General features: G+C 36.5%; 1 protein-coding gene across 2 annotated transcripts in view; it reads left to right on the top strand.

Annotated features, from left to right (window-relative positions):
* The window catches only part of LOC131064647 (developmentally-regulated G-protein 1), a 178399-nt gene that overhangs the window by 81104 nt on the left and 77016 nt on the right, over positions 1–20279 (top strand). For both annotated transcript variants that reach the window (XM_057998866.2, XM_057998867.2), the window contains exons 5-7: positions 1262–1442; positions 17278–17334; positions 17478–17552. In XM_057998866.2, the coding sequence (XP_057854849.1) occupies positions 1262–1442; positions 17278–17334; positions 17478–17552 (313 nt within the window). The remainder of the gene's footprint in view (positions 1–1261; positions 1443–17277; positions 17335–17477; positions 17553–20279) is intronic.

Raw genomic sequence — 20279 nt, 5'->3', positions numbered from 1 at the left:
GTTTGTGTGGTTTTGAAGATGTTAATATGTGCCCAAACTCTCAAACCCCATCACAACCAAGTAATAGACCAATGATGAATCATAATCACAAAATCTACAAAATTTGAAAAAACATATCTCCTATTGCAAATCTCTACCTCATCACAATCAAGGATTCTTGTTTTATATATTGGACAACTTGTTTAGTATACAAGGACTGCCATAGACAAAGTTGGCATGATATAGTCATTAGATTGTTGAATACGAGTTAAGTCATAGTTGGCAGGAAATGCCATTTTCATAATGCAAAAATGTATTTGCACAGGCAACTCATAGAACAATCTCATCTAAGGTCAAACTAGAACATAATCAGTTATCTTTTTACTTAACCATTCCTCTTTGTTAATGAGTTTGACAACAAAACATGCAGCCTTGAAGGCTTTAGGAAAACTTTAATACTAAATCCCTCACTTGAGTGTACGCACAAGTCAGGCATGTTTTCATTAACTCATGCTTATATGTATATACAAATAACATCATAACTCCTATTCAATTACCCATGCTGACAAAGGTTCTACAATGTCTATGAAGAATGCTATATCAATGTTTTCATATAAATATTTGAAATAAAAAATTGCTTTAAAAAAAAAAATAGTTGTCCCCTACTTTCCTTGTCCCAGGAACTTGTTGGAGCATAGGTTTTTTAGTCCTAAGCAATTTTATATGGTTAAAATTCGTATGATGTATTATGTCTGTTTTTTTCCTACTTTTTTACCCAGTAATTTGTTTTTAGTGTCCCAGTTTTGCTAAGTTTTCCTAAATTAAACACAGGCGACTGAATTTTATTTACAGTCGTATCACGTCATGCTAATGCCATGTAATGGGATGCTACTATCCTCCTATTGTGTAGGAAATTCAGATTGATCTGTCAATTTTTTTTTTTGTTGTTGGCATACTTTTTCTTCTATATATGCTATCTCAGCTCGTCTTAGATCATTATTCTCTTAAATGAGTGCCATTTAGATGTTATGTATTTGTTGTAGCCTTTGTGTTAAAAACTCTGTCCATGTCAGAAAGCTTTAGCTCAGCTCAGAACTTATGCTGGAAGAACTCATTCATATATGTATTCTTTTCACTGATGCTTGAAGCCTTAAAGGTAGCTTTCAATTCATGCAACTAAATTCTTGTAGATATATAACTGTAAAACCTGAATTTTCAAGACTTGAATTTCATAGATAACCGTGTCATTAAAAGTTTATAAACTCTTAACCTGTTCTCACAGTGTGGGAAAATCAACACTTCTTACAATGCTTACTGGGACGCACTCAGAAGCAGCATCGTATGAGTTCACAACACTTACCTGTATTCCTGGTGTCATACATTACAATGATGCCAAGATACAACTCCTCGATCTTCCTGGAATCATTGAGGGTGCTTCTGAAGGCAAAGGACGTGGTCGACAGGTAAAGTTTTGTTTATTTTTTTCTTTGCTTATTCTTTAATTTCTGCAAACTAAATTTTTACAAACATCTAACAAACATTATTCTGTAATCTGTGGAAGTGGAGTTTCATATTATAGATATTTTTCACAATCATGTTGAGAGTTTTAGTGTTGAGAGAATCTTAGCAGGGCACTTGTCACTTTATATTCATATTTTTTAGGTTGAGGAAAGATTGCATATGAAAAATATTCATAAAGGGGATTTATATATGGGCTTTTACCATATTTTTTTAATGATTTACATGGATACATGTAAAGATTGGAGCTGGGATGATGGCCATTTTAATTTCATGTGACTTGACCTTTGCAATATTTTGGAAATAGTTGCAAATTGTTGACATGAGTTGATTTTAAAACATGTCATGTTGTGTACTAAGTGAAAAAATACCTTTGATCATAAGAATTTGATATTTTGGATTTGATTGAATTTGTTGCAGGCTTAGAACAGATCTTTAGGAGGGCTTGTAGTTGACTAAATTTAGCTCAATTTTAATGCTATTGTGAGTCATTATATGTTATATGAAAAGTTGAGAACTTAGAAGGTTTGCAGGCTAATGAAAAATTCATCTTATATGTTGTGACTCTTCATTCCTGTTCTTTGTTGTATAATTTAATTCAAACTAGTTTTCAAGTTATGTCCTGCAGTTATGCTACCCATAATGTGAACAAGGAAGTGTAAAATAAGTTGTCTTTCAGTAAGAGGTTGTAGGGATAGAAGATCTGTGTTAGATTTTGTTGCTGATTTAGCTAGCCCTTTTTTGAAACTACAAAATTTTATCCAGGTCTCATTGCCAAGGGTAAGTTTGGTTCGAAACATTTCCCATTCTTTGATTTTTAAATTTTTGGAAGGAATACTTTAAATTACACCAAGGACCATGAGGGCTACATCAGCTGAACAACAATGTAATGTAAAAATCTTGTCATACAAAGATAGAAAGACATTAACATTTGAAATTTGCATAATCTTGGAAACATTTAATTCTGGATTTAACAAAGCTAAATCTCATATTCTAAGACAAATGGGGAACATTCTTGACAGTAGTCAACCTTACCCTATGGTATGTTTTTGCAACTATCTTTGATTATCTATGCAGCTTGCAAAACAGAGCGTTGCTAGGAATGAGAAGCAATGAGAATGTAATTAATATTCTGTTTGTGGCCATGCATTTCCGGAGGAGATGTATAGATTCTTCTCTCCCACAAAGAACACATAAAGACCCACATATTAAAACCATAACAGACATGCCAACCTTACTAAAGTGTTGTTTTGACACTTGAGCCTTGTTTATGCACAAAACACTCCAAGGATTTGTGTTTGATAGAAGATATTTTGATCTCCAAAGAGTCAGAAATCGTCTTCCATCTGATAGAGAATACTGGAAAATATATTCTAATACTTGTATTGTAATTTTGTAAATAATAGGATTGTACAGATATGATGATTGCAATACAATTAGAATGCCACATAAACAAAGACTATAGGAATCTGTTTCAAGTACATATATGCTATAACTAATATTAAAGTTTCTATTGCTTGAGATGCTTTGTTTCCAATGCATAGGGACTGAAGGATTTATGTCCACAAAAATGATTTTGTCATGATGGATCTTATCTTGGTAGGTTCTTCTTTTTGATTAGATATTTTGTAATATCATTCTTTAAAATTGCTTGAATGGCATTGATGGCAGCAAGAGAAATCATCTGTATATTTCCAAAGGAATGAATACATTGTTGACTTGGTAGTCAGCACCTCCTTGGGGACTTGTGACATGGCTTAACCGCCTCTTGTGTATCGGGTTAAATCTTGCGTTGATAGTTCGATCTTTTGGCGCAACGGCAAACGATTCCAACAATTGGTATCAGAGCCTTGCACGGGTTCGAGTCTCCCTTTAGTGGCTGTTGAGGGGGAGATTGTTGACTTGGTGGTCAGCACCTCCTTGGGGACTTGTGACATGGCTTAACCACCTCCCGTGGATGGGGTTAAATCTGGCGTTTGTATTGGGCGTTGATAGTTTGAGCTTTTGGCGCAATGGCAAACGATTCCAACATACGTTTAAATACACCTCATAGTGTAACCAATATTAATATTATTCTTTATATTTTCTCAAATGGTGTTAATGGTGACAAAAGAAATCATCTGCATATTTGCAAGGGAATGATGTATTTAAATACCCCTCATACTGTAACCAAGATTTGTTATAAATAGCCAATAGTAGACTTATTCCCACTACAATCTATTTCTACATGAATGGGAATTATTAGTGTTTTAATTAGCAACTTTTAGTGGAACATGAAAGGAAATAGATTTGTAGTAGAATTGCTCTTCAAATTAAAAGGAGAAACTCCTTTTAAAATAAAAATTAATCTACTAAGAACAAAATGTATTTGCAACGTATAATCTTTACAATGTTTTTCTAGGGATTTCACGTTCAACACAAGGCGAAGGATTTTATGCCTTTTGATTTAACATAAATCTTAACGCTAGATGCTTGTGCTGTTTACCTAAATGTAGAGATTGAACACTATGAGTACACACATGGAGTTGAATAGGTTAACACATAAACATGAACACTGGTAAATTAAATGCAGGACTTGATACAAAACCATGATCTACACTTTCGATTTAACCAGCAATATGCAGGCATGAGAATTACAATTAACTAAGTGCGAAAGGACACTTATTTATACTATTTTACAAAGCTATTGCATAAAAAAAAAACCTAACTATTACTGGGTGGAGCGTTGCTGAGCTAATAAAGCAGCACCTAACACCTCTGTTTTTTCTGTTACTGTTGTCTACTACCATTCACGTAGAAACTCTTAGGTCTTCCACATTTGTTAATTTGCTATTCATGTTGCTACCAGTTCCTATTTGAGTGCTACATGCCACAACTTTCACCAGTTCACAGGCACAAATTGAATATATGCTCTGATACCATAATACAATTCATTAAGAGGTAATGAGCAATTGATTTATTGAAAAATAAGAATGTTTACACAAGAAGGATGTGTGGTTAGCATTCAATTGATCACAACCAACTATTAACCATTTGTATGGTAAATGAAATGTTAACCATACAAATTCTAACACTCTTGAGCAGGGTAACCAATATAATTAAAGTTTTCTTTCACCTCCACCCTCCATCACCACTCGCTACTATTCTACCATGAGAAGAATACACGTGGCATCAAATTGATTGGATGCAACTCTTCATCACCACTCGCCACTATTCTACCATGAGAAGAATACATGTGGCATCAAATTGATTGGATGCATAGTAAATGGTTACTTACTTGAAACTTCAATTAAAAACAAATTCTTCAAAAGGTGTGAGGCTTTTCTAATTCTTTGTGAAGGAAATCATCACCAGTATGATACAGTGTTGTGCTAAACATTTTTCTATGATAGTGCTTTACTATCTGCACAATCCAACTACAGCTGCTTTGTAACTACATGGTTTGAAGTGAGACATAGATTCTAAGGCTGTCGATAATACACAAAAGGCACTGGATCAACTTTCACAACCTGAAGCATATAATATCATCACTAAATGGTCTCATAGTGCACATTCCAGCAATAGAGTTGATGAAGGATTTTATGATTTAGCTGTGGACATTATTTTGGAGGATTGCAATTGCCAACTTTATGGCCAAACCTTAGAAGAAGTCATGCAGCTGTCTCAAAATTGTTCCTCTCACCTTTGAAAGAGATTTATCATTTGCAGATTATTGGCATCCCAGATACTAACCATTTCTTGTGATGCTTTCCCACAATATCTGTAAAATTGTTATGCCGATTGATTATGTGCACTATTACATATCACCCACAATTTAAATATCTTGATTACGCAATGCATTCAGGCCATGCTAATGCAGGGAAAAGTATACAATAACATTTAATCCAATTTATCTGGAAGGAAAGTTTGCTTTAGTTTTCAAAAGGCTTCTAATTCTACCTTACCTCAGGAAAGCCAATAAACAACATCGAGAATTAGGCCCTTTTCCAGCAGCGCCTTGAGCTCTTTAAACACTGAACTTTTCAGACTACACGCTTTCTTTTGTAAATATAGAAGAAGAATCATGTATAGAGTCTCTAAGTGGTGAATTCAATGCTTAAGATTCGCAGTCACAGGCTTTCATTGGTAAAATAACGAAAAATCCCAGAGACAAATCCAAATACAATTCAACTCAACCTTTGTTGACACCAGATATGAAAAAAGAGTAATAATCTTTGTAGAAAAGCTAGAAACTGAAGAAAAGTTTTGGTTTAGGATTCCTTTGAACAATGATTGTTTCATATCAGCAAAATGGAGCAATGCATTGCTGAAGGCACTGAGTGGGGACAGGAGTTAAAAGATGCTGGAGTGTGAGGTAGCGAATCAAGTGAAGAAACTGCTGTTGTAAACCGTGCTTCCTATAAAGTTTCACACCTGATCAATAGGGTTGTATCCTCTGTTTAAGCACACCACAGCCATTGTTGGCTTGTGCATTTGCAACTATGTTTTAAAATATGTATTGAAAAAGAGGTTTTAGTTCCATATTTGGTGGGAAGCATTCTGTTTTGTAATTTCTAACCATTTACGGGTTAGAAATTAAATTTCTTAGTATTAACTTATAAGACATTGGCCTACCATGACAGTTGGCAGTATGTTGATTCGGATATGTTCTTGTTGTCTATTAAATGTAATGTTCCTTTTTGGTCCATTCCAACATTCTTAGAAACTTCCAAGATTCTTGGATGTAATATCCTGAACTCGGATATTGCTTCAATTTTTATTTAGGTTTTGCATTTTTGTCATGTTTTATTTCATCACAACATGAAAACATGCAGATTGGACATGCAAGATAACGATAGAGATTTCCAAGGAAATAAATAGATAAACAAGAGAATCTAATAGAGCCAATTATATAATCTTTTGTCTTGGAATACATATGGCTGTTCAGATCATAGATACTGCTGTTACAAGTTAATTCAAATTTATACAATATGCAAAGGAGATGACATACCATAAGAATATTGGCGCCTCAATCAAACTTAATAGATGCAGCTCCAAACAACATAACACAGAAATACAAAGAGGCATCTAGCACTCCCACTAAACATAGCCTCTTCCAAAGAATGAATTCACCTACTTGAGGTATGGCGACTCTCTTAGTATGTGCTACAATGAATTAATGAAAGCTGAGATAATATGGTAGCGACTGGAACTCGAAACTGGGCTATGACTTCTTCATATAAGCATCAACTTCAATCAGCTCTGTACATATAAATGGCTCTGGAATATAATAGGTTTTCTTTCCTCCAATATGGTGTTGGAATAGGGTAATGAAACCCTCATGAAATCCTTAAAACTCCTTCAGATTTCCAATACAAACCTAAGTACCATCTTTCAAATTTGTATTTGGCACAAATTGTTAAAAATTTGCAATAAATCCTTCATCATCAAAATTCAGAAATCTGCAGTAGATATAGCTTTGAATCTCCACAAAACTGAACAATACATTGCAATTGTGAATCTTGAGATGGATTCACCAAGTGGGCTGATCTGGGTTTTCATCTAAATACCCAAAACCTCTAGGGTTTATTGAACTTGCAAGCCAAAGCTCTCAAGCTCTCGAGGAAAAGTTTCTTTTTAAATAACAAGTCAAGAATGAATCCCCATTTCACTTTTTCCTCCTTTTATAATGCTTTTCGTTTTTGAAATTAATACTTTATTTTATTTCTCTTTTAATTTACTTTTCTCCTCAAAAGTGACTTTACTTTATAATTTGTCATTGACATTATTATAAAGCTACTTTATAAAATAAAGTATGTCTAGCTGCTAATTAATTAAATTTAAATAATCCCATAGGACTTAGGACTATTTAACATTTAATTAATTAATTTATTCCCTTAAATAAATCCTATTAGCCTATGGGAATAAAATAGGCTAATAATCTCCTCTAGGTGATCACTTGAAGATAAGGGGACATCACGTTGGAAAATACCAAATTAATCAAAAAAGAATTTTGATAGTGGCAGTGAGTTAAAGTGTTCAAGATGAGCCTAATGGTACCCAAATGTAGTTTCCACACTCTGAGAGTTCTCCACACTTCTTGGAGAAGTTTTCTATTTTTGGAAAGCACCAATTTTCATAAGGTTTCCGTTTGATATCGTAAGGACTTAAGATATTTTGGCATTGTTGGAATTCATATTTGATTCATTTTACTTTTCGACAACTTTGGTCATGTGGGCTGGAAACCCTTGTGAATGCAGGAGAAAAACCTTTGTGCGATTTGAAGAAACATGGCTGCACAAACCCGCATTCAACAAAAGATCCACGCAAATGTGAAGAAACATCCATGCGATTCACCTTCTAAAAAATCATGAAAAATGTCTAAAAACTGCCTGCCGCGAATCTGTAGAAGAAACCCTCGCTGCGATTTGGAGAAAAATAGGACTGACAAAACTGTGACATGTAGAAAAGGTTACGCAAAAAGTCCACATGATTTCACTAGTTACCCATGCGATTTTGTAATAGAAAAACCCTCGAAAAGATGCACCCACATTATTTTTGTTTTTTCGATTTTTTTAATAGAACCCTTGGTTCGAGAAAACTACGTTTTTGATTAAAAAACGATTCAAAAAAGTTCTGGAAAAAAATTCCAATTAGCGCACAATTTTTTTAAGAAAATTCGTCAAAAAACTTAACCTGCTTTGATACCATGAAATGGTATTTCGATTTATACAATAGAGACAAAAGGTTCTATTTATAAAAGATTACAAGATGATGTTTCTAAAAAGAAACAATCATAAACAACAAAAAAGGAAACTTACTAAACCAACTAAAATGACCATTATAGAAACATTACGATATTATTTTAATAGTTTGAGCTATTGTTCAACTATTCAGCCTAGGATGAGAACCCTAAGGAATATATTGGTTTCGTGGATGATAACCCATCTAGCCAATCCTTGGTGAATTCATGCAGTGTTCACAAGTGTGCAAATTTGTACAAGATTGATAAAGATCGTGAGAGAGAGATATATTGTTTTCTTCCAAGTTGAGTTTGCTACTTAGATTGTTGATTGAAAGATTATTATGAAGATTTGCAGGAAACAAATTTGTAGAAGATTTGCCTGAAAATTACAAAATTGAGGATAAAAAGTATTGATTTTTCATGTGATCTGAATTTGTTTTAGAATTTAGGTAACAATACTTGGTGTGACAATCCTGCGGTATTGTGAGAATATCAATGGACAATATGGCAAATCTGAAAATTAGGTGCATACTTCTAAAAGTCATCTTTATTCATTTAAAAAACAACATTGATACATTTACATGGAATATCAAAGGTCACCACATCCTTGGAAGTTGAATAGTTGGATGGGGGATAAACGACTAACGTAACTCAAATCTTCAAAAAGCAATATTTATTTTGGTACCTGTTGTGACCATTTCACACATCGCCCCATACAAATGGGGAGCCCCTCTTTTTGCTTTTGTTTTGCCTGTTCTTCTCTCCGCTTTTAAGGTTTTGAGTAAGTGAGTGAGTCGTCTGGACTAGGGTTAAGCCTTAAGGGTTTCTTTTGGATATTTTCAAGCCAAGTCTAGTCAAATTTTGAAAGATTATTAAGCATCCTCCCGAAGATTGCAATTTTTGAAATAAGATGAGCCTGCCAGGAAGTCAAGTATGTCTCAGGTTAGGTCCAGTCAGGATTTTGAGGGCAAAATTCAAGTTAGGTTTAAGTATTACCATTTTAATGATGGGATTGTGCATTTTTTTTTGTTTGGGTAAATTTTGACCAAAATTTTGGAAGCAAGATAACTGATTCCTGGCCTTGAAGATGACCTAACCCTGCATGATGAAGTGATTTGGAGATTTAAATTGTGGTTATTTTGGCTTATAAAGGCAAAATCGCTCCTGTCCCTCTCCCAGGGACCAAGGCGAAAATATTATTTGGTGCATATCTGTCTCTAACTTCCTTTAATTGTTTTGTGCAAGGTCGCCAGGAGATGATCGGATGTAAATTGAAGATTTTGAAGATTTTGAAGACTCGAAAATGATAAATTTTGAAGGTTTAAGGTGAATTCGCTCCTGTCCTCTACTGAAGGACCAAGGCGAAATGGTTTACTTAAGTCATTCTTGGCCTTGATCGATCAAATTGAAGTGCCAAGGATACAATGAAGGATGAAATGAGCATAATGGAGTATCCAGACTTAGTCGAAAGCGATGGAAGGTTGAACTTTTTGTCTAGAAAGATGAATTCGCTCCTGTCCCTCACCAAGGGACCAGAGCGATTTTTCTTTGTACACACCTTCTTGGACCATCTTTGGATTTGGGGTCTCGTTCACGGATTGTAAAAAGATGATATCTTCCCCAGCAAAGGAAATTTGAGATGAAAAGTGAAAAGATTTGGCCTTGAGGACAAAAGGCGCTCCTGTCCCTCACTGAAGGATCGGAGCTTGAATTCCAAATTTGCATTATCCTTGCAAGATCTAAGTAATTTTGCGATTTGAAGAGGTCAAGGGAAGTGTGTTTTATTCATTGGATATAACTTAAGTGGCCTACAAAGGAGAGAATCAACCCAAGTTGCAATAGGCGCTCCTGTCCCTCTCCAAGGGACCAGAGTGATTTTCAAAGGAAGCTCCTGTCCCTCTCCAAGGGACCAGAGCGAAATCTTCAAATTTGCCTAATAGCCTAACATTTTGGAATGCTACTTTCGTTTCCAAGACTCAAGATGGAATAAGGAATGATGTTTTACGCCTTGGAGGTAATTAGATATTGATATGGTTAAGAATTTGTGCTATGGACTAAAAATCGCTCCTGTCCTTCACTGGAGGACCAGGGCGATTTCTATAAAATCAACCATTTTCCTCCAAAGCCACGCCAAGACAAGGCGATACAAGATGGGAAATGTCCTTCGAAAGACGATGGACAAAGAATTGACCCCAAAAATCAACGATCCTGGGCTCAAATGTAAAAATCGCTCCTGTCCTTCACTGGAGGACCAGGGCGAAAATCCTTGGATGAGCTCATTTTGTCTTGAGAAAACGAGTTGAAAATGCACTGAAGGGACAATAAGGATCATTGCTTACCCCACCACATGAATTGGCGATTTGGAAGACAAGGACCAAGGACAAAAGGTAAGATCGCTCCTGTCCCTCACTAAGGGACCAGGGCGAAAGTGCTTTAAGGCACACTCCTTCCAAAGAAGGAATAAATTAAACTCAAGGTTCCCAATAAAAATGCTATTTTGGATGTCCAGGAAGAGACTTTGAACGTGAAAAGCAAGAAATACAAGGCCAAAAATGAAAGGGCGCTCCTGTCCCTCTCCCAGGGACCAAGGCGAGATTCTTAACAAAGTGATATTTTTACCATGCCTAGGCGCCAATGTCCTCTAAATCACATTAAATGTCAATTTCGCTAAAACTCCAAAATATTTAAAAAATTAAATTGACATTTAATAAGTGCGCATAGCATTTAATAATTAATTTTGAGCCTTAAAAAATCGAAATTTTTAATTATAAAGGCATTTAAAATTAATTATTATTAAATTAAATTTAAAAGATAGAGCGCTTGGGGTATTATTTTAATATTTTAATAAAGTCGGCCTCTTCTTTTATTAAATTTTGTTTATTTTGGTCTATTTTCACCAAGTCAGCCTATGGGAAATTGCAATGGTGAGCGCCTATATAATGGGGGTGTGTTGAACCATTTGAACCCATCATTCAATCATTTATTCAAGTGCGATTTGGAAGAACAAGAAGGAGTGCGAAATTTGATTTAAGAGGAGCGAATTTTATTGAAGGCTAGAGGTGGAGCGAATTTTCCTCAAGGCGTTGAAGACTAAAGGTGGTGAAGTTGATAAGGAAGCGCATTTTGCTAGAGGACTTCAATCTACCTTTTTCCTAGCGAATTTCCTTATTTTGCATTGTTTTTTAGAGTTAGTTCTCAAGAAGAGGTATGGCGAGATTTATCCTAGTCTCAATTTTGAATTTCAAATTACGTAGCCATATTTAGGAAATGATAATTCAAAGATTTATCATGAAGTTTCCTAATTGAAATCTTTGAATCTCCTTTCTACTCTATATGTTTAAATTGCAAAATATATTACTCATTATGAAATGTTATGTAGGTGTCAAGATGGCGACCCCAAAGGCGGGAGCACCCACTAGTCGTCCAGCTCTCATGAAGGAAGATCAAAGGAATGAAGAATTGGAGACCAAGATCGTGTCAAAGTGGAGCAACATTGGAGATACCAACTTGGGAAACTTCAGTGTGAAGAAGTTTTGAGAGGTCCCTTATATTGGAAAGCCATCACCTGTCGCAAGGAGAATAATTGAAAGTGGCATTATCAAGGCGGCCGGCTTCCCTCCAGCAGTCCAGTGTCATGAGCTGATGATCGAGTGTGCCCGCCATTATGACCCACAATCAAGATCAATCGTGTCCAAGGAAGGAAACACTTTGGCTTACCTTTCAGAAGAGGCTATCAGTGAAGCTCTCCATTTACCAGAACATAAAGATATGATTTACAAAAGCTTGGAAGGAGCTAGGTCCATGTACGAAGATGATCCAGACACTTGCTTGAGCATCATCGATAAGAATTGGTTACTCAAAAGTCGTCCTCGCCTGAGCAAGATTCCCAACACACCACATAGGATCGACTTCCAGGAGGAGTACAAAGATTTGATAACTTTACTCAATCGAGTTACAGGGGCTCCTCAAGCCTTCTATTTTGAGAAGTGGATGTTCTACTTCATCCAAGTGATAGTTCAAGGAAAAGGGACAATTCATTGGGCTAGAATTATTAGCCATTGCTTGGACGTGCAGTTGAGAAGACTGAAGGCTACCAAGTCATTCCACATGAGCTCGTACATCATATATGCCCTGATCAGGAGCTTTGAATATGCAGGACTACCTCACAGAGGAGTGATCGGAAGAGGGCCCGGGGAGGTCAGAGTTTGTGAATCTTATGTTCATTTGCATCACCCACCTGGAAGTAACTACAAGTTAGTTAATGATACCTTCACGATGAACATCACCAGGACATTGCAAGGCGGGATTCACAATCGGATATCTCAAGATGCACAAGAGCTTGTGAAGAGGTATGGTGCTTGGTTTATCCAATTCCAGAAGTTTACATATATTAGAGTTCATGGGTGTCCTTCACCTCCATATATGTTGCCAAGATATCCGACAGACAGAATAGTGTTACTGGAGGTGACTAGGCAGTTGGCAGCTTATGCAAAGGCATTCAGACACAGGCATGGAAATGGAATTCCTGTGCCTATCATACTAGGGAATTCAGTTGAGGTATGTCCTAATGCTCCAGCCATGGATGACGCAGAGAAAGAGTTGGCCTTATATTCATTTTCATTCTTTGCCTTGAGAGAGAATTTTGATCCTTATGGATATATAGAAGAAACAGTTGGTAGAAAGTACAAGCATGAATTTCAGATAGAGGATTTTTTGATGAATCTCTCAGATGATTTAGAAGTGAAAAGAAAGATGCATTCCAGGATACCTTTGGATCTCATCAGGAAATGCAAAGTTTACAGAGTGGCTGATCAAGCTCAGGACAGTGGCAGACATCTCCAATCATCTTATGACCGAGAAGACAAAGCAGTAAAGATAGATTGGAATGAACTTGAGGTTTTTGACTTAAAAGCTTTGATGGCTCCAGTTTTGTCTTGTACTCGCAGATGGGTTGATGTTCAACATCAAAAGTTAAGAGAACAGAACATACCTATGACTTTTACTTTGGAGGAAAGACCAGGGGAAGGAGGAGCAAGCACAAGCGAAGGCAATCCTCATCCTAGGAGCACAAATGAAGACAATCCTCACCCTAGATGCGTAAGTGAAGGCAATCCTCATCCTAGAAGCACGAAGAGGAAAGAAAGATCTGAGAAAAGGGAACCCTCCAAGAAGAAGCAGGAGGCCCATCGAGATCACTCATCTGGCACATCTTCCCGACATGAAAAAAGGACAAGTCAAGGACAAGAGAAGAGGGTACTTGAAGTTGAGGAATCTATGGAATCAATGGTCCAGAATGATAAACATGAAGAAAGGCAAGCACCTCAACGTTCATCAAGTCAATCTCCTCAAGTTAATGAGCTACATGAAGACAAGAATAACGATGAAGTGACATCTCCTCTCCGAGAAGAAGAACCATTGCCTAAAGAGATACAAGTTAGAGAGACAAGGTCTGCCATTCCAGATTGGTTAAAGGAGAGGCTAACAAGGGTGATTGTGATCGAAGATGAAGATAATGTGATTGATTTAGAAAGCCTCGCTGGAAATTCTCAGGGAGTAACAGAAAGGAAGAAGGCCACCAAAATGTCCAAGATGATCAGAGATGAGACAGGGTCCAGAAAGTTGCAGATAGCTACACCGACAGTGGACAAGTACGAAGGTGAAATCCTTGCAGAAGAGTATGATGTAGAAACATTTGAACTTGGTCCACTCACAGCCGAGCAGACACTGGATGAGGCAACTGATTCATTTGAGGCACTTAAAGACAAGCTTAAAGAAGAAATGGAAAAGAATAGAAAGCTTGAGCGAGAGGTCGGTGCTTGGAGAGGCTACTTTAGCCATCTCAATCAGCCTTTGGGACGTCAGGATCCAGCAGTATCTCCTGTGCAAGCACTTCCCCTTGAATCAGTTGGTGAGGCAGAAAGAGTTAAGAGCTTGGTCTAGCTTATGAGCTCTTGGATTGACAAATCCCATACCGTTGCCATTGAGTTCGTAACAAGAATGATGCAGACCACCCATCGAGCTATCCAGGTCCTTGAGATCATTCACAACCTAATGATAATAGTAGCCGCCTTTGCCCACGCTAGAGATGTTATCATTCCTTTTCTGCAAGTAATCAGGCAAACACCAAGGAAGATCTTAGCACAAGAAAAGATAATGGATGGAGGAGCTCATAATTTACTCCAGTGGTCAACTCTACTTCAGATGAAGGAAGTTCTTTTCGAAGACATTAGTACGAAATGCAATCAAGTTGAGGAGGTCATCCATCCAATTCAGGACAAGGTGTTTGAGGTGTTATGTTCTATTCTTGGCAGGAGGATTGAAGATGAGACAGATGTGAATCTTCAAGAGTTGGAGGAGAAGGTCAAGGTCATCTTTTGCAAAGATGAGAATGTTATCACAGATGAGCAAAGGGATCAAATGTTCGCTACTATGCTCCTGATTGAGAAAATCAAAGAACTCGAGCCTGGATGGGACATAGCTCTTCTCAAGGCTTTTGATCAGGTCATCCACTTGAAGGAACGAATGAGGAATCTTCCAGAGATTCCTATTGCTGGGATTGAAGGAATTGTGTCCAGATTCACTGCATACGCTAAGAAGGAGCATTGGAAAGGGAACAAGGTTCTAGAAGAGAGGTTGTTATAGATGATGTGGCACCTTAATTATCATTGGTTTATGTTTCCTAGATTTTTGTGCCAATTAAATATTTGGCTATGCATTTAATATTGTTCAATAAAAGGGGAACTTTTTGTAATAAAACCCTAATTAGGGTTTAGGTGTTAGAATCTCAGCCGTTGATCTTCTTTTGATCTGGGCTGTTCATTGTAATTGAGGATGCTATATATACCCTCATTCATTTTCATTTTGTCATTAGAAATTAGAGTATAGATAGAGAATAGCAGAATAGAATTAGAGCTTTTGGAGAGAAGAAAGTTATTTTGTAGCAAGATTGAGTTTTTGAATAGAGAATTTCAAGCAATTGTTGTCTATTTTGGCTTTGAGATTAATAAAATATTGAAGTTATGGTGTTTTATTGCAAATCTTGTGGCTACTTTCATGGTTGCTTACTTTCTTGAATCATTCTTGGTCGAAGTAGTATTTAAATTTGAAGGACTAAGTGTTGGGCTTGATCTTTGGTGAGATTCACGTTTCAAACCACTAGCTTCTTACTGATTGTAAGAATGCCTTGTGTGGTCAACTGGAGATATTTGGATTACTTAAACCTTCAGTCATTATTGAACTATTGATATGTACCTTCATGGTAGTGTCTATGATTCTTGATGAATTGAAAAATCAATAGTCACCTTAGAAGATCGCATCAACTTCAGTAGAGTTGTTATTCCTTGGCAATACTGAAATTGGTAGAATCTTACCAAGTCTAGCCTGCATTGAGTCATTCCTAGGATTAGATTAGAATTCATCTCTTGCAAACCCTACCTTTTGATCTTTTTGAGAACTTGTTAGTTTTAGGAAATCCTGTTCCTGCAATAACGGAAACGTAAGGCCCCTTGATGAAACAGCATTCACAACGACCACTGGTGCTTATCCACACGTAGAGACCCTACATCAAAGAACCTTGGAGTCATCCTGATTGATCCTTTCTCGCGACATCTTCAGCAATCAGAGGCTTTATTCAAGATAGGATAAGGTACCCTTGGGTATTTTATTCTGTGTTAGGCAGTGTACAAAATACACGTCAACAGTACCATAACTTGGTAGGGTCATAACTTCTAGCCCGTTGGACGAAATCTGAAATTTTTGGAATAATTGGAAAAGTCTTGAAGGGATCTAGTTTTAGTTCCTTGAAAAGGATACTTATGGCAACCATTTCAAGGGATCGAGATAGTCTCTAGGCCAAGTTTTTCTTTGAAGGCCTTCAAAAACATAATTTAGTAATGTGAAGAAAATACAAAAAAATTGGATTTTTAAAGTTTTCCATTATCAATTGTGCAAATGCCACCCAACTGTTCCGAAATTGCTACTATACCATTCCTCCCCCCTTGAGAGGCAATGGGCCCCATTGCATCAACGATCTACAACAAATGAGGAAATCATCTAGCAATGTATTCCTTGGTGAATAACTCGTGTTGATGAAGTAATTGTCCTGCTTGGACCACACGATAGAGAGGAATTTATTGCCTTTATAATTTTTTCACATGAACTTCAATAACCTGACAATAGGTTTGGGATTCAGTTCTACATTCTAAATTTTCTCAGTAATGCTCTACCCAATTGGAAAGCAATGATTTGCACGATGGTAGTCATGCGAGCCCTTTACTTTTGGTTCGTGTGCTGCACGTTCTCGTGAATTGGTTGTTGGAGATGGTGAATCTTATCAATTGAATTCTTGATCTGACAATGCAATGGAACCTTTGTTGGTGATGTGAGTACCCTTTTCAGTTTTGTTTGTAGTCTATCCCTCCGATTCTGCTGAATGGTGGTGGTGGTTGTTTTGGTATGAGATCTGGCTAGAATTGGCTGTGCCTCATTAGGGTGGACGATTAAGAATTTTAAAATACACAAGTTCCAGTTTGTGCAATTATATGCCTACATTGTGTTGCTTCAATTAGAGATGTAGATTTTGTAAGACTTACCTCAAGCATTTGATACTTCTTTTCGCCCAACTTGAAAATAACACTACGAGGTTTGGACTCATAAATGCTGTGACACTTGTACATGTATGGTTGTCCCAACAACACATCACACACATCCAAAGGTGCAACATCACATATTACCTCATCTTTGAATAGTTCGACAGAATAAGGCAAACAACATTGTTTTCTTTCTTGGATATCATGCCCTTGGCTCACCCAACCCATAGAGTAGGGTTGTGGGTGGGGTGTTGTTTGTACAGGCAAATTTTAAGGATAACATGTATCAAGTCAACAAAAAAATTTATAGATATCTTTTTTCAATATCATCTTATATTCAGTTGTGTAATCTATTTTGGGAGATTTTTTCTTCTTTTAAGAGGGATATTTATTTTTATTGTTTGTTATTTTTCCATTATAAATATATACAATTAATATTTTAACTTCATCACTGTTTTGCATTTGCAGGTGATTGCTGTTGCCAAATCTTCAGATCTGGTGTTAATGGTTCTTGATGCTTCTAAAGTAAGTTTGATTCACGATCTTAGTGTTTTTCTTGAGAAAATTTTATTTCAAAAATATAACCTTGATCCTCACAGGTTTTTGGAAATGATCATTACTGCAATATCTTATTGAAAATATGATTCAATTTTCAACTATGTTTTCAGAGTGAGGGTCATCGACAAATTTTAACAGGAGAATTAGAATCAGTGGGGTTGCGTTTAAACAAGAGACCACCTCAGGTATTTATCTTGCCTGGAAGAAAGGTTATTAAGAAGTGAGATATTAGTTTTCAAAATGTTCATTTTTTGATGCATTTCTGGTGTGGTACCTTAAGGAAATGAATTTATTAGTCAGAAACTTCCATGCTATGAGAGAAACAAAGATCATTCATTCTTCTTTTTGAGTTGGGGGCTTACAGCCATGTGTTCCACAGGGTGCATCCCCTGGCTTCTCTGACAAAAATAAAATCCTGGCATTTCTGGGATGGGGATATGTTAAAATTCAGTACTTGCTATACAGATTCTACACTATAGGGTTCGAAACAAATTGACTAATTTAACCTCTGATCAGACCTACAATTCTGAGTGCACTAACTTGCATATGCAAACTTCTGAAAGTGCAAAATAACTAAGTTGCCATTGGGGTACGGGAAGTGGAACCTGGTATGGTGGTACGGCAATTTTGTATTTTGCAAATTATGAATGTGAGGTATTTAGTTGTGAAAATGAAAATACTCAAGTCTCAAAATGTCATTACACCATGAAAGTTCAAATTACAATTGATATTTAAGTTCATATTCTTCTTCGTCAGAAGCATCAAGCTCAACATCAACATTTGGTTCAATTTCATTTGGACCACAATTGGATTGCCATTCCCACTTGCTCTGTCAAATGCAGAAGCTGGTTCAATTTTTTTTCAAACATTTGACAAAAAGCCAAATCATTAACATTACAAGGAAAGTGATTTCACAAAACATAAACAAACAGCTGCTACATAGGCATAATGTGAATCAACTGAATTCAATCTCATTAATGCTGATATAAAGTTTACTTCCCCGTGTTCACTGGTACAACTGACAAACATAACTGAAATGATATTTAATTACTTGCTTGCTGGTATATTCTGATACCTGTACCCGAAACGTACCCGTATGAGGACCCAGGTTTTACTAGCAGTACCCAGTAACATAAAATAATAACATGAATATCGGAATTTTTCAGTTGTGGGAAAGCAATTGTTATTATTCTGGAAAAATCTGGATACAAAAGATGGATGCCACAAAGTCATAATAACCCACAAACTTGGTGCTCCAAAATAGAACAAAGCAATCCTAAGTTTAGATGGTCTTTTACCACAAAAGAAACATCTAAATGCAAGTCAACACCCAGAATAAAACCAATAGAAGTAGTGCCTAAAAAAGTTCACACTCTGTCTAGAATAGAGCAGAAAACAGAGGTCCATGGGCTACTCAGAATGATTAGAAAGCAAAACTCTGTTTACACATGGAGTAAATCCGCAGTACAAGTAATGACAGCGCCAACTCAGCGGCTTCAACTCTTAAAATCAGGGCCTAACATTTAGAAAAACTTGTGCTTAAGATAATCCCAAACTTGGCGACTAGAACATTTATGACAAGTTTCAAAAATAGTCAGATTTTGCAGCACCCAGCAGAGGATAAAAATACTGAAAATACCATCTGATTTTTCTAATGTGCAGTGCCCAGTAACACCAAGTGACCATAATCTAATGATGTCTCTCAGTACTTGGAATCTCTTTTGACAGGGGCTTTGTCAAAATGTTTGCAATTTTCTCATTTTGAGGGAAGATAGCCTTCTAAATTTGGCCTTTGAGAAAATGGTAATGAATTTCCATGTGCTTGAAGCGATTATGAAACTCTAAAGTTTTAGATAGCTTAATGCGAATTTGATTGTCTTATTAAACTGTTGTAAGCTCCAACATTTGATTAGTAAATAAGTTTTGTTATCAGCTTGTGAAGCTAAATAGCATCACAACTCGCAAAAGAAGCTACTATATACAGTACACCGCTTCAGCTGAGCTTAATGCTACAACTACTTGTTTCTTGTTGAAATAGGATATGATTCTTGACCTAAGGTTGAGACAAAGCCTTGAAGTGCTCTTCCTATCACTAGCATCATTTGCTTGGTCTAGATCTACAAAGCCATGCATCACTAACTCTTTGTTTCCAACATTCTTCAATCCATAATGAATTATGTCCTTCAAGTATCAGAGCACATGTTTTGCAGCAGTCTGGTGAGTTTGTCTTATCTCCACTATTCATTGACTTAATATGTTCATTGCAAAGCAAATGTTAGGTCTAAAATGTTGATGATAGAATAGCTACGATCGGACTCCATTAGGGCCGACAGAGACAACGTAATTGTCTAATTGGCCGACATAATAAAATACCTAAAAGTATCTTCTCCTCTCTCGAACAAAATCTCCCAAATGCTGAAGATTAGATTAAGGATCACTTGAGAAGACTCCAATGTTCATGAATGTAGGGTCACTACGTGTGGATAAGCTCTGTTGGTTGATGTGATTATGCTGGAATCACAAGGGGACTTACATTTGAATGCCCGAATGCTTGATTCGCTGGAAATTAGATCATCTGATGTTACAATATGGTGATGCTTTTGATCCTAAACTAGCTAGAGTTTGAAAAAAAAGGCAAAAGATGAGGGGTTGAGAGAGTCTATTCTAATCCTAAGAATCTAGGAAGATGAGTGAATGATTAGATGGAATCCTACTGAGCGAGGTCTCACCATCAAACTGAACAATTTGACACAAGCTCAATGCAATCTTTTAAGGACGTTTCAAAGATGTTCGAATCAATACCATCAAATATTGATCACCATTCAAGTTAATGCATAAGCAATGAGTGTAGAACGATTCAAAGTTAAGCTCATATCATTCCAATTGACCACACAAGGCGCACTTACAAGCAG

Source organism: Cryptomeria japonica, chromosome 9 (assembly GCF_030272615.1).
Source record: "Cryptomeria japonica chromosome 9, Sugi_1.0, whole genome shotgun sequence".
Lineage (NCBI taxonomy): Eukaryota > Viridiplantae > Streptophyta > Pinopsida > Cupressales > Cupressaceae > Cryptomeria > Cryptomeria japonica.
The sequence above is the reverse complement of the archived record's forward strand: the minus strand, read 5'-3'. Positions and strand labels throughout refer to the sequence as shown.